This window comes from Zalophus californianus, chromosome 15, assembly GCF_009762305.2.
Source record: "Zalophus californianus isolate mZalCal1 chromosome 15, mZalCal1.pri.v2, whole genome shotgun sequence".
Lineage (NCBI taxonomy): Eukaryota > Metazoa > Chordata > Mammalia > Carnivora > Otariidae > Zalophus > Zalophus californianus.
The window spans coordinates 88,513,824-88,528,910 of record NC_045609.1 but is presented as its reverse complement, the minus strand read 5'-3'; the positions used below and the strand labels follow the sequence as shown (position 1 = coordinate 88,528,910).

General features: G+C 52.9%; 1 protein-coding gene across 4 annotated transcripts in view; it reads right to left on the bottom strand.

Moving 5' to 3' along the window:
• KNDC1 (kinase non-catalytic C-lobe domain containing 1) overlaps positions 1–15,087 on the bottom strand; it is a 63,419-nt gene that overhangs the window by 28,583 nt on the left and 19,749 nt on the right. For all 4 annotated transcript variants that reach the window (XM_027596979.2, XM_027596981.2, XM_027596982.2 and 1 more), the window contains exons 4-11: positions 14,912–15,058; positions 14,386–14,503; positions 12,440–13,098; positions 10,299–10,413; positions 9,429–9,500; positions 9,275–9,336; positions 2,220–2,378; positions 201–278 (exon numbers count right to left, since the gene is read on the bottom strand). In XM_027596979.2, the coding sequence (XP_027452780.2) occupies positions 201–278; positions 2,220–2,378; positions 9,275–9,336; positions 9,429–9,500; positions 10,299–10,413; positions 12,440–13,098; positions 14,386–14,503; positions 14,912–15,058 (1,410 nt within the window). The remainder of the gene's footprint in view (positions 1–200; positions 279–2,219; positions 2,379–9,274; positions 9,337–9,428; positions 9,501–10,298; positions 10,414–12,439; positions 13,099–14,385; positions 14,504–14,911; positions 15,059–15,087) is intronic.

The following is a 15,087-nucleotide window of genomic DNA, read 5'->3' as shown; positions in this document are numbered from 1 at the left end:
CACACACCGCCAGGCCGTCCGCAGAGGGCGGGGCTGCCAGCTGGAGCTCCTCTGACCGCGAAGGAGAAGTTACCACCTCTTTCCTAAACTCACTCCACGTGGACAGTGAACAGCAAAAAGCAAGGAGGGACCCTCATCTCTGCAGGGCCCCAGGGCAGGAGGAGGGGTCTTCACCCCTGCTCCGGAATCCCCCAACTTACCTTACCGGTGGACGCCCTCAGGTGAGCCAGGATCCTTCTGCTGTCCATGCCCCGCTGGAGGAGGTAAGTGCTGCATATCTGCAAGAAGGATGGGCCCTGTGTCCAGTGCTCTGCGGTGCCGCAGGCTGGGCAGCGGCCCTGTGTCATCCAAATGTGGAGGGGCGTGCACCTCAGGCTGGGGCCCTTCAGAGAGTGCTCGGTGGCAGGGAGGAGGGCCTGGGGGCTTCCTATACAGGAGGACCCCACAGGCGTCCCTCTCTGGGGAGAGCTAAGCAGGCCCCACGTGGAAGGGATAAAGACCCAACAGAAATGGCCACAGCCCCTCCCCAGGCCCCTGCCACGCTGACAGCCACCCGCATGGAGGGGCGAGGGGCGAGCCTCAGGCTCCGGGGGCGGGGGCCCCGGGGCTGGAGAGGAGGGGCACAAGGGCACATGACCTTTCCAGCCGGTCCGTCTAAGAACTCCAAGAAAGGGAGATGTTAAGACCCATAGCAGAATTAGGGCGGAACCGCTCAGCCCCCCCATGCGCAGACGAGACAACAGCCCCCCAGCCTGCAACCTAAAAAACAGGCAAGAGAACAATTCTGGAGACAATTAGGATTAACTGCAACTTGACCCAGCTGCCTGGGTCCTTTGTGACCTTGACAACAGGGCAGTGGCTGCCTGCAGGGTGAATGTGGATGTGGCCCCAGAGCCATGTGCTGGGGCGTTAGGCAGATTTGAGGCCCACGGTCTGCCGTTCCTCCTGTGCCCTCAGTTGAGCTGTTCGCTGGCCGGCTCTGGGGTGAGGGGTGGACACTGAAAATGCAGCTGACCCCCACAAACTGACTCTCTGCAAGCTCAGACATTCTGATATTTGGGGACAGAATGTCACCGATGAGAATTTCTATTTTTCATTTGGGGTTATGGATGCACTGAATGTGAAGATAAAGATTCTTCCCTTAAGCCACCATTTAAGGCTCCCCCGCCCCCCATGGACACCTCTACCGTTTCCTAACTGCTGGTGAGAACCACAAACAACTCTCGGCAGAGAATGCCCCCCTCCAAGCTCTGCACGGAGGCTGCGCGGCCCAAGTGTAGGGACGGCCCAGACCCCTTGGGTTCCTGTCTGGAAAGCTGTTTGCTCCAGCCAACTCCGGGCACAGGCTGCGACCTCCCCGCCTTAGAGCATTTACTATCAAAGGTCACGACCGTGAAACTTCCTCTGCCCCTGAGGTGTCTGTGCCTCTTACAACCCAGGATGTACCTGATGCCCTGAACCTCGATCTTCAGGAAGGGTGGGGCCCCGGGCCCCCAGTGTCCGTGGGACCGAGGACATGGCCACTTCCCTCCCCCGTCCCTCATTCTCCCTGAAAACACCCAGCCGCCTCCGTGCAGATCTGGAGTGGAGCGAAGCTCCTCCCGTTGCCGTCCGTCCATCCGTCGTAGCTACTCAGTAAACTGGTTCAGCATTGTAGCTAATGTCTGCGGAGTTTCTCTTGAGAAGGTGAGATGAGGAGAGCTCACCCGTACCTGGCTGAGCAGGCCAGAGAGGCCCAGAGCCGTTAAGCAACCTGCCTGAGGCCACAGAGCAGTCGGGGCAGAGAAGGCCGCACAGGGCTTCTCCCTCCGGGGGTGGCCTTCCCGCGATCGCTGAACCAATCGCGGACCGCCCCACACTTGTGCGGCTCTTGGGAGGGTCAGGGAAGGGGAGGCGAGAGGGCCCTCAGAGGGTGTGGGGGAGGTTGGGCTGTTGGGGAGAACTCTGCTCCCTGCTGGCAGGGCATACGGGCAGGGGTCAGGCTGGCCCCAGGACATCCCCTGCCCACTCCAGCCGGGCGAATGCACTGGCGACACCCGGGTGGTCTGGCAGGGGCCAGGGTAGTGAGCAGCAGACACTGTCCACCACCTGTCCACAAATGAAACCCGTGGCTCTCCCTGTCCAACGCCCACTTTTCCGGGAGCAGGAACCTGGGCACTCTGTCAGCTATCGCCCAGGCCCTGGACGGTGACCTGGGGTCCCAATGGCAGTGTGGTTACCTTGATGGCCTCAGCTGTGCACGGCCGCTCTTGGGCACTGCGTCTGGCCATGTCCAAGAGGAGGGTCTTGAGCCTGCGTGGCAGGGCCAGCTTGTGGTCTCGGGGGATGCTGAACTTGGCTGCTGTCCACAGGACTGCGGCCACACAGTACACGGAGGCCTGGGTGGAGAAAAGCCCAGCCCCGCTCAGCAGCACCTCCCTACCCTGGGCTCCCCTCAGGGGCACCCCGGGCACTAGCAGGACAGCTGCTCCTGTGGGGACCCCCGCCGCACACATCCTTGGAGCTTGGAGGCCCCAGCTAGACCCCGAGTCAGATCTCCCAGGGGCCTGGCCTGGGGCCTGCATGTTTACCAAATACCCATGGTCTTCACCCTGAAGTGTGAACAGCTATGACTTGAGGCCTCAGCGGGGACCCTCCCACTTTCAGAGTCCTCAGGCAGGTGGAGGCCGCAGCTCGGGGGTCTGAGGTCAGGGGCCCCCGAACCAGTGGGGCTGCTGCTATATGGTAGACCCCAGGCTTCTAAACAAAAATACCTGCCTCTACGTACACACATCTGTTTATTCTAAATGTCCCCGGTGCAACACAGTTTAGAAATAAGGAAAGGTGTCACACTTCTGTTTAGTAAGTTCCGGAGAGCCAAGGGATCTCCCTGGATGTGCTCATGGATTTTACCCAGTTCTTGTATCCGAATCCGCCTGCGACAGACAGGTGGCTGCCACACGCCTACTGGTTGGTGTTTTCATTTGACTCGATAGGCGAGATGGAAGTGGAATGTGGAAGGCCTGGTTGGAGCTTCGCTGTGGTGAGCGGGTGGGCTCTCCGCCACTGGCCACGGCTGCTGAAGGTCTCGGGTGGGTCCCACAGACACGGCACACTTCTGCGTTCAGTCACACTGTGAACATTTCCTCATCACTTTGTGAGGTCGACACAACTGACAAAACCTGGTCTCCGCGTGTGCCGATCTCTGAGGCATGAATGCTCCCACGTGGCCAACGCCAAGCTGCCCAGGTGGTGCGGGCGCACGGGGGTGGGGAGAGTGGCCCCACCAGCTAGGAGCACAGATCACCGTGCAGGACAGTCACATAATGAGGGAATTATTAGCTCTAGATATTTACTGACCTTTAAAAAAATTTAACTCTTTATGTTGAGATGATTTATAGATTTACATATAGTTGTAAGAAATAATACAAAGAGATCCCGTGTGCCCTGTACCCAGTTCCCCACAACAGTAACATCTTGCAAAACTGTAGGGCGGCATCCCAACCGGATGCTGGATTGACACCATCACCATACAGCATGTTTCCGTCATCAGGATGTGTCCGGTTGCCCGAAGCCATGTTCTTAATCCCTGGCAACTACGAATCTGTTGTCCGTTTCCATGGTTGTGCCATTTCACATAAAAGGAATTATACAATATGTGACCTTTTGGGATTGGCATTTTGCTGTGAGCATAATTATATGGAGATGCACCCAGGTTGCTGCCTTATCAACACTCTGTTCCTTTTACTGCTCAGTAGCATTCCATGGTGTGGACGGACCCCTGCACGTTCAACTATCCACACATCTGGGTTGTGTCCCGTTTGGGGCTGTTCTGAATGCAGCTGCTGTAATCATTCATGTGCAGGATTTTGTGCAGATGTAAGTCTCATTTCTCCGGGATGAATGCCTGGGAATGCGGCTTCTGGGCTGCAGGGCAGTTACATGTTGAGTTTCTGACGAAACTGCCAAAAGGGCTGCGCCCTTTTGCGTGCCCACCAGCAGTGACCAGGAGCTCCTGTTCCTCCACGTCCTCGCCAGCATCCGGTGCGGTCAGCGTTTGGGGTGTTAGCCATTCTCATCGGCGGGGAGTGGTGTCTCCTTGTTTTAATGTGCAATTCCCAAGTGCCACATGATGTCGGACGGCTTTCATATGCTTGTTTACCATATGACATCTTTGTGAGGGTCTGTGAAGATCTTCTGCCCACTTTTTAACTGGGTTGGTTTTTAAATTAATTTGATTTTTTTATTGTTGACTTTTAAGAACTCTTTGTATATTTGGAATATAGATGCTTTATCAGATGTGTTTTGAAAATATTTTCTGCCAGTCTGTGGCCAATCTTTGCACTCTCTTAAAGTATCTTTTGCAGAGCAGAAGTCTGAGGTTGTCATGGAGTCTAACATGGACTGTCTCTTTCCCGGACCGTGCTTTTGTGTTGTGCCCAGAAGTTACTGCCAGATTCCTTCTAGGGGCTTTATGGTTTGCATTTTACATTTAGATCTATGATCCATTTTGAGTTAATGTTTGTGAAAAGGGCAAGGTCTTTGTTAAGATTCGTTTCTTTTTGTTATGTTTTTTTTTAACATGTGGACGTCCAGTTGTTCCAGCACCATTTGTTGAGAACTGTCCTTTCTCCACCGAATTGCCTTTGATCCTTTGTTAAAACCAGTTGACTATATTTGTGTGGGTCTATTTCTGAGTTTTCTGTTCTGTTTTGTGTATTTGTCTTTTGCCAACAACACAGTCTCAATTACTATTGCTTTACAGTAAATTTTAAAACTGGGCAGTGTCAGTCCTCTGACTTCTCTCTTCTTCAATATTGTGTTGGCTACTCTGGGTCTTTTGTCTTTCCACACATACTTTAAAATCAGATTGCTGACATCCATGAGTAACTTGCTGGGATTCTGATTGGAATTGCATTTAATCTATACATCAAATTGGGAAGAACTGATATCTTAACAGCATTGAATCCTATTCATGAACATGGAATATCTCTCTATTATTTAGATCTTTTATTTATTTTTTTTAAAATATTTTTTATTTATTTATTTGACAAGAGAGAGAGAGCACAAGCAGGGGAAGTGGCAGGCAGAGGGAGAAGCAGGCTTCCCGCCGAGCAGGGAGCCCGATGCAGGGCTCAATCCCAGGACCCGGGATCATGACCTGAGCCGAAGGCAGCTGCTTAACTGACTGAGCTGCCCAGGTGCCCCTTATTTAGATTTTTTAAATCAGAGTTTTGTAGTTTCCCTTATAGATCTTATATGTATTTTGTTAGATTTATATATGAGTAATTTTTTTGGTGTGAATGTAAATTGTATTTTTAACTCCAAATGCCAATTGTGCACTGCTGGTAAACAGTAAAGCAACTGGCTTTTGCATATTAACCTGCTATCCTGAAATCTTGCTATAATTGCTTATTAGTTCCAGGAGATTTTTTGTTGATTCTTTGGGATTTTCGACATGGACAATCATGTCACTTGTAAACAGAGAGAGTTTTATTTCTTCCTTCTCAATCTGTACGCATTTTCCTTTCTTTTCTTGTCTTATTCCATTAGCTAGGACTTCTAGTACGATGCTGAATAGGAGTGGTGAGAGGGACATTCTCGAGTTTTACCCAATCTTAGAGGGAAAGCATCTAGTTTCTCACCATTAATTATGTGAACTGTAGGTTTTAGTAGATATTCTTTATCAAGTTGAGGAAGTTCCCCTCCATTCCTAGGTTGCTGAGAATTTGTATCCTGAATATAAGGCAGATTTTGTCAATAGCTTAGCATCTGTTGACATAAACATTATTTGTTTTCTTTAGCCTATTGATGTGATGTGCTAGATTAATTGCTTTCCCATTGTTGAGTCAGCCTTCCATATGCGGAAAAAATCCCACTTGGTCAGCTTTTAATTTTGATGAAGTTCATTTTGCCCACTTTTCCTTTTGTGGAAAAATTTATGGACGCTGCTTTTGGTGTCAAGTCTAAGAACTCTTTGCCTGGCCCTTTATCCCAGAGATTTTGTTTGATTTCTTTCATCAGCATTTTGTAGTTTTTAGCAGGTAAGTCTTGTGCATGCTTGGTTAGATTTTCATGTAAGTATTTCATTTTTTTTTGAGTCATTGTACATTTTCATTAAGTTTACATTTTATATTTTAATTAAATTTATATTTATTCTTAAATTTTTTCTTTAGCTAAGACAACAGAAGAGATGATTTATTGTACACATTACATTCAGCCACAACTGAGAACAGAATCAGTCCTGAAAGTCACAGGTTCAGGACAAAGGACCATAAGGGACTGTTTTGGTATGAACAGGTGGGTCTCTCAAAAGTGGTCATTGTGATCAGATGGCAATGGATGTTTTAGATCCACTGAGAAAATTCTAGAAAGCAGGTGTGCTGTCCAACAATTTGTAACAGCATCCCTGGCCTCTGGCTTTCCTTGTTTCTGCTCCTGCGGCTTCATGGATGCATAAGCGAGCGCTTCACTTGGACCTTTGCCTCAACTTCACCTTGTGCGTTTGCTTCTTCTACCATGTGGTTCATGGCCCCGAGGTTTCCAAGATGGTGCTAATGCTGAGAGCAAATGCACTGTATTTTAAATTTTGGTGTCTGCATGTTCATTGCTAACATACAGAAATACAATTGATTTTTGAATGTTTATCTTATATCTTGTGACCTTTCAGAACTCACTTATTAATCCCATGGGCTTCCTTAGAATTTTCTACATAGACAGTTATGTCTTCTGCAAATAGTATTATTTCTTCTTCCTGGTCTTTATGCCTTTTACTTGCTTTTTTTTTTACATTATTGTCGTGGCTAGAACTTCCAGCACTATGTTGAGTAGAAGTAGTGATAGTGCACACCCTTGCATTGTTCCCAATCTTGGGGGAGAGCATATCATCTTTTCTCATTAAGTATGATGTTAGCTATAGGGTGTGTGTGTGTGTGTGTGTGTTTGTGTTCATAGATGCTCTTTATTAAACTGAGAAAGTTTCTTCTATTTGTATTTTTCTGAAAAATTTTTATTATGAATGGGTGTTGAATTTTGCCAAATGGTTTTTCTGCATCGATTAATGTGATTATGGGGTTTTTCTTTTTTAGCTGGTTAATATGTTGGACTAATTGATTTTCAAACACTAAACAAGCCTTGTATCCTTAGAATAACTTCCACTATGTCATGGTGCATAGTTTTATATATTGTTGAATTCTATTTGCATATTTTGTTAAGGATTTTTGCGTTTATTTTCATGAGGGATGTTGGTATATATATTCCTCTATCTATTTATCATCTATCTATCAGTATACATTGACAGTATACATATTGGCTTAATAAAATAGACTGGGAAGTGTTCTCTCCTCTTCTGTCTTCTGTAAAAGATTGTGTAGAAGTGGTATTGATTTTTCTTTAAACATTGAGTAGAACTCTCCAGTGAAACTCTGGACCAAGAGATTTAGTTTTTTAGTTTTAAAATTATAAATTCAATTTCCTCAATAGTCAAGAGCTATTTAAAGATCTATTTCATATTGGGTGAGTTGTGGTAGTTCATGTTTTCTGAAGAATTGGTGCATTTCATCTAAGTTGTCAAATTTAAAGAGTTGTCTGTGGCATCCATTATTTGATGTCTAAACGGTTTATAGGGATATCCCCTGTGTCATTCCTGATATTGGTAATTTGTGTCTTTTTTTCTTTTTCTTCTTCTTTTTTCTTTCTTTCTTGCTTGCTTCCTTTGTCAGTTTTGTTGGAAGTTTTAAAATTTTATTGGTATTTTCCAAGAACCAGCTCTTGACTTTACTGGTTTTCTCTATTGTTATTCTATTTTTACTGATTTCTGCTCCCATCTTCATTACTTCCTTCTGCTTTGGGTCCACGTTGCTCTTCTTTTTGTAGGTTCTTGAGACAGTGGCTTAGATTGCTGAGCTGAGCAATCTAAGTATTGCTCTTTTCTCACATATGCCATCTAGTGCTATGAATTTCTCTCTTGGGCCTGCTTTGGCTGTGCCCCACAGTGCCAACACTGGCCTCTGTTGATTGTCTTTTTTTCACTCGGTTTGAAATCTTCCTGGTTCCTCGTATGGCAAGTGGTTTTTGGTTGAGACCTGGACATTTCCATGTTGTCAGACTCTCGACCTTGTTCAACCTGTCAGGAAGAGGGGTGCCGTCTCCTTATCGCCAGGTGGGGGCAGAATGCAGTTCTGTATTTGGCTCCAATTGACATCTGAGGAGGGGGCTCCTCCTCATGCTGGACAGGGGGTGGGAGACTGGGCCTCCACTGGGCCTCCTGTGACATGCCTCCGGCTGGGGGTGTAGGAGTGCATCCTTTCTGCTCCTCCCCTGCCTCTGTTCCCAGCAGGAGGTGGGGGTGGCCTGGTTGCTGCTCTCCATGAGGCTTCCTCCGACAACACCTGGCTGGGAGGGGCATTTGCTACTGCCGGGGGGAGGCGTGGTGTGGGTCCCGGCTCCCCACATGGTCCCCACTGGCCTCATGGGCAGGGGTGCTCATTACATCCTGGTGGGGATACTCAGCCTTCTCTGGCAGCACCTGGCGGGGTCTTTGCTGGCCTGGGTGGGCCCACCGCTTCCCTTACCACGTCTTCTGGCTTGACAGTGTGGCTCCTGTGTCCCCATTTTTGAGGCAGAGGGAGGAAGCAGGGCCCTCGCTACTGTGCTTTCCTCGGCCTGAGGCCCCGGCCAGGCTGCCTTCTGCTCTCTACCTCTCAGACTTCTCATTCTTGTGTTAGGGATGTGGGGTTTCTAGATGTACATTGGGCAAGTAGGGAAGTGGAGTTCTACCTCGGTTTTGAATATCATTTACCTAATTTTAAGTTCATGCAATTTTATTTTATTTTATTATTATTTTTTAAAGTAAGCTCTATGCCCAGTGTGGGGCTTGAACTCATGACCCTGAGATCAAGAGTTGCACGCTCTGACTGAGGCAGCTAGGCACCCCAGAAGTTTGTACAATTTAATTTTTAATAATGGCTGTGTTTAACAAGTGCCTTGTAAATATTCTTGAAAGTTTAGCCCTGGGCTCTCCCAAGCCGGCATGTGTGCCCAGAGCTGTCCATGCAGAAGTCCCACCCATCCTGGGATGATACCACCAGAGCCAAGCCCCTGCCACCTCCTGGGGAGGCACCTGCTAGGGGGTTGCTGCCCAGGCCAGGAGAGCCAGGGCTCTGGATGTGACCACTGCTCTGCTGGAGGGTACTCTGCCTCTCTCCCCACTCCCAGGCTCTCGGGGCAGAAGCGGGGGCCCCACTGGGGATGTGGGGGCAGGAAGCTGCAGGAAGGGATGGGGAGGGCCAGTTACCTTCTCAGTCACCAGTTCTTGCTCTGCAACCTCAGGAGCCAGAAAAAATGTGTCGTAAGTGCCTAAGAGAGAAAAGCCCAAGTTCTGAGTTCTCTTTTCAGCCTTGGGTGTCCGTGCTGGAGCACAGCTCCTAAGGGTGACTCCATGTACGCACCATTGGCAGGGGGTGGGCTGAAGAGCACGGCCCCGTCCTCGGCCACCAGCACAGAGTCCAGGCACAGGTAGGCTGCAAAGGAAGATGAGGGTCAGGGCAGTGGGACTCGCTGGGGTACCCTCTTCTCCCAGGAATTACAGCGTTGGGCAGCCCCTCCCCTCAGCCCACAGACCCCCAGGGAGCAAAGCCCAGGGGCCAGGGGCCAGTCGGCGCCTTCTCCTTCTCAGAGGCCCTGGCGCAGTGCCAGGTGGACAGGGCGGGGGGGGGGCCCTCTGCGACACACAACACGCTGGAAATGGAAAGGAGATGAAGGAAGAGGAAGGGGCATGGAGGTCACGGCCCAGCAGCGAGAGCTGCCCCTCTGAGGGGTCCCAGAGGAGGCTGCACCCCAGAGGCATGTGGGGGCAGTCAGATGGCAGCATGTCTCCTCATCGTCCTCCCCAGGACGTGCTCACATCAAGGGGCTGTGGGCCTGTCACGCTGTCCAGGGAGCTGCAAACCAGGGCAGTATCCAAAATCCCATCCTCCCCCGGCCACTTTTGCCTCCCTGGGTACGATGTCATCCCTGTTGAGGGGATGTGGGCCATCCACACAGCTCCCACTTCACTCTACAGCAGGGTTGTCTGCCTCAAGGCCCACATTCCAAACACCTGCCCTCACTGCTGCCCCCAGACCCTTGTGGTCCTGAGACCAGAGCAGACACCTCCAGGGCACAGGCGCTCACAGTGGGGACCCAGCCACCTGGCCCCAGGCTGTCCCCGTGGCCCACATGCGCCTGATGGAGGCCACGTGAGGCTGTTGGTCCTGGCCCTGGAACACACGGTGGGGGGGGGGGCAGGCTGAACATGGAACTTCAGGACAAAGCATCACCTGGGTGCTCGCTGTGAGCGCGCAGAGCAGTGAGACACGCGTGGGACAGAGCCCAGAGCTCATACTCCTTGAAGGGCCGGCCCAGCTGGTACAGGAGCTCCTGCAGGGAGACGCCCTGGAGGCAGAAGTCACATCCTAGTGAGAATGGTCCCTGGGGTCAGCTCAGCCCAGCCCACTGGGAAGGTGACAGGGCGGGAACCACTTCAAATAAGGGTGGGATGTGCCTCCCGCACAGCACACTCCTGCGGATGTGGGCTGGCAAAGTCCTCACGTGGCCACGACGGGCTGGGGGGGGCGGGAAGGAACCAGAACCCAGTGCACCTGGCAGAAATGTGGGGATAGCAGCATGGAGGCTCTTCAGGAATTCAACAGAGAATCACCATATGATCGGGCGACCTGCCTCTGGGCTGAGCCCGAGGGCCTGATGCTGAGTGAGAGAAGCCAGACACGGAAGGACCAGCACCGCGTGCCCCACCTTCGTGAGGTCCCCGGGGCGGCACCGTCAGAGACGGAGACGAGACGGTGGGCGCCAGGGCGGGGGAGGGGATGGGGACCGAGCTTCCGTCTGGGAGGATGAGAGTCGCGGGGCTGGAGGGTGGGGCTGGCTGCACAACACGGGGAATGTGCTGGACGCCGCTGAGCTGGGTGCTTGGTGGGGGAGGGCTCATTTTATGTGATGTGTATTTTACTCTACCTCACCCTCACCGCCACACACAGAACTTTCCCAGAGTCAAAAAACGCGCTCCGCTGGAAGGTAGTTCTCTACTTAAAGGCCACGGGAAGAGCTAGGACCACAGCCATCACACGTGGGAATACAAGTGCATGCTTTAGGGAAGGTTCCCAAGGCACTGTCTCCACCTTGACCCCCCTCACGCCTGGGGTGCAGCAAGCCTGGCTGGAGGCCCATGATCCAGCCGTCCCCAAGCCTCCTGCTACATGTGGGGTTGGAGCAGCCTGCTTTGAAACCAGGACATGCTCTGCAGCAGAGGCCTGGGGGACCTGATCCCCAACAGGCTGTGCCTGGGGTGGGGGGGGCTCTGGGTGGGCCCTGGTCCCATGAGGCCTCTGGGGCAGGGGAGCCTGGTGGTTAAGTAGCTGGGCTCCAGGTCAGCTCTGCCCCTCAGTGGCTGCCCACCCTCCAACAGTGCACAGCCACTCCATGCCTCAGTTTACCCATCTGGAAAGTGGGCTGTTGTGAGGCTGTTGGGTATGGGAAGGTGAGCCCAGTCCAGGGCTGGGGTGTGTGAGGTTTTCCTGCCTCAGTGGCTGGGACCTCTCTACGCACAAGCCAGTATGGATCCAGGAGGCCAGTGGAGACCATGTGAGCTGAGGTGGAGACACATGTGTGTGCACTGGGCTCTTCAGGATAGACATTTGTTTTAAAGTAATTAGAGTTTTAGGATGTCTGGGTGGTGCAGTCGGTCAAGCGTCCGACTCCTGATTTCGGCTCAGGTCACGATCCCAGGGTCATGAGATCGAGCCCCGCGTCAGGCTCCCTGCTCAGGTTGGAGCAGGCATCACGTCCAGCGTGAAGCCCAATGCGGAGACTGAACTGACGACCTTGAGACCAAGACCTGAGCTCAGATCAAGAATCAGATGCTCAACCAACTGTGCCACTAAGGTGCCCCAGTTCCTGACCTTTAAAATCATCAGCAGAAGAAGACGCTTGCAGCCCCTGAGCACGATGGCTGGGGAACAGAGCCGCAGAGGTAACCCTGCTGGCCTGGGGCTGCCGGGCCTCCCCCTGGGAAGACTGCTCCCTGCACGCAGCATCGTTTGGCAAGAACATTAACCCCGAAGCAGGGGTGTGCCTCCTTCAGTGAATGCGTGGGGTGCTACATGCCGGTGAGGCCAGGAGAGACCTGGGTGTGTGGAGGTGCTCTCTGGGATGCCCCACCTCCAGGGAGGCTGCAGGAGAGGCTCTGGCCTGGGGCCACACCTGGGGCCGCAGCTGTACTCACAGCTTCTTTCAGAAACAGGCAGCTTGCTTAAAACTTGTCAATTACTGAGTAGGAGTGAAGGCTGAGACTCCCTTCCTTGCGGTAAACCACCAGCACTGCGTGTGAGACCACAGACAGGACTGTGTGTGCGTGTGCAGGGCCCCTTCCTGGCCACGTGGGATGGAAACTGCAATCACCCACCTGCTCTCCTGCTGTGCTAGCCGGCTCCCCAGCTCTGTCGGGAGTCCCCTCATCAGCACTGGAAGTCCCAGGCTCTGGGCCTGCATCTCTGGGGTCCTCGGAGAGAGATGGGGCGCTTTCCTCCACAGGGCTCCAGCCCAGTGCCCCAGATACCCTGTCCCCGCTTCGGCTGGTGTCTCCAGGTCCTCCCTGCTGGAGCTCGGGCTCCCGCTCTGGCCACAGTCTGGACTTGGGCTGTGACTTGTAGCTGGAAAGGCCATTTTTCCCATCTAGAAAGGCCTTCCTGGGGTCTGGAGGGAAGACTTCAGATTTGGGTGGCTGGTTTTTGGTGGGGGTCAGCGTCAGGCAGAGGGTGCCGGCCTCAGCGCCATCGGGCAGGAGCCTGGGGAACGTCTGCACCTTCCTCAGGCGGCTCCTCTCCAGGTCACCCAGGGGGCGCTGGGTGTCCAGGATGAGGCTGGCCAGCCGCTCTCCATTTCTCACAGGGGCTGACAGCAGGGGCTTGGAGGACAGGGTAGCAGGCTGCTCCGGGCTGCCATGGGCTTCACGGGCAGGGTGCTGGGGCAGGCCCTCTGGGTCCGCGGCGTGGCCCCCGGGCTGTTTCCTGGGCCCTGTGCTTCCTGCAGTAGGTCTCCCGCTCCAGCCGCTCTCGGTGACATCTGGGCAAAAGCAAGGTGATTGCTGCAGGGGCAGTGGCCAGGGAACTGAGCCCGGGGTGGGCATCCCTAGCAACCCCACCCGTCACCAGAGGGGATGTGGGCACCTCTCCTGCACTCCTCGGTCCCCTTCTCCTCCCCCCGGTGTCAGCCCAGAACCATCTTCATCTGCCTCCTTTATCGCATAACCCGGCTGATTCTAACTATTGAGGCTCCAAAGGCTCCTGGGCCCCCTCCACAGCCTGCACGGGCCCCCTCGGAGTCTTCCTAAGGTCATCCAAGCAGCTTGTCCAAAGAGCCTTTGCTTTCTAGTACAAGTACACAGATGATGTCCCCGAAGGAAGACACTGAGTCTGGCTGTCCCTCCCGCCACGTCCTGGCGCACAATCTCGCACACAGGTGTCTGTGGTCTCCGTGGAGGCCCCTCCTTGTGGCCTGCAGCCCCTCCTGCGGTGATCGCTCTCTGCTGCACGGCGGGAGCCGAGCCTCAGGCCTGTGGTCCCCGGGGTGGTGTGCCGGCGGGCCCTGCTGCCATAAGAGGCTCATGCGGGCCGCCCCTGAGGGCCCTCCGGGCTCCTTGCTGCAGGCACAGTGCAGAGCAGATGCTGACATTTGCTCAAAATGTGACCTGAGGCCACGCCAGAGTCCCACGCGAGCCGGGAAAATCCCAGATGCTTCAGCAACAGCTTCTCCGGCAGAGAAAGAATGGGCCTGCCAGACACCACGTGGTGTCAGCAAACAGAAATGAACTGCACAGTGTCCCCATATCCATGCACCGACCTGCTCACAGACCCGGACAGAGACCAGAGGTCTAAGACTTCTCACTTCCCAACACCCCGCAGTGGCCCAGGTGTCTGCAAAGTGTGTGCAAGGTGACTGAGAGTGAGGGTGAATGTGTCAGTCTGTGCATGGCTGCAAAATGGGTTTGTATGTGCAGGACAGTGCTATGTTTGTGCACAAGTGTGCATGCATGTGATGAGTGTGCATGTGTACAAGTAGGTGTGTATGACCTTGCATTTTCATGTATGCTTCTGTGACTATGAGCAAGTTAGTATAAACACATGCGTGCCTGTGGGGGCACACGTGATCTGTTTGCACACGTGTGCATGTGAGTGTGGGTGTTTACACAGTGAGTACAATGGCGTGAACATGTGTGTGTCTGATCTGTGCTAAAATTTGTGTACATTCACATGCACACGTGAGTGGGTACGTGCATACATGTGTATATGTGTGTGTGACTATCTGTGTGTGCATGCATGTGTGCAAGCACACATGTGTGCACGTGCTTACCTTGAAATGCTCCAAAGGACTCAATGGAGAGCACCCTCCTCCCGATGGCCGAGAGGCTCCGGCACAGACGGCAGGAGGACGTGAAGAGCATCTTCTCTTCACACAATGCTATGATGCTCTGTAGACACACGTGTGAGCAGCTCAGATGGGAAAGCTCACCACGGAGGAAGCCCTGCCCTCTGAGAGCCCACCCCCCTCCATGTCTATTTTCTGGCATAAAAAAGCAATGTATCCTGCAATTACAGAAAACCAGGCGATTCTGTTCAGTCCATGAGAATTATAAGCCAAACCTCTTCATCATAACAATGTATAATGAAAGGTCAAGTTCTTATTTAAGCAAAATGCAATGCCACCAAATCCCAGGTGAAGAAGAGCCCATGGGACCGAGGGGAGAGCTGTTGGGCAGGAGGGTCCTGTGCGCGTGTGCGTGTGTGTGTGTGCGTGTGTGTGTGCGCGCGCGCGCGCGCCCGGGGCACTGGGGCTGTGGGGAGGGTCTCAGGTCTTCGCCTTGGGGGTGACTTTGTACCTCGAGGTCAGGCCGGTCCCTAGGGTCTTCTGCCTGCATCTGGCTCAGCAGCGCCTCCAGGTCTTGGCTCAGCCTGGGCTCCGGCTCGGGCTCAGTCACGTACTCAAGGGCTGCCTTTAGCGTGGCCCCCAGAGAGTAGATGTGAGCCTGTGGCACCCAAAAGACTGTCAGTGCCC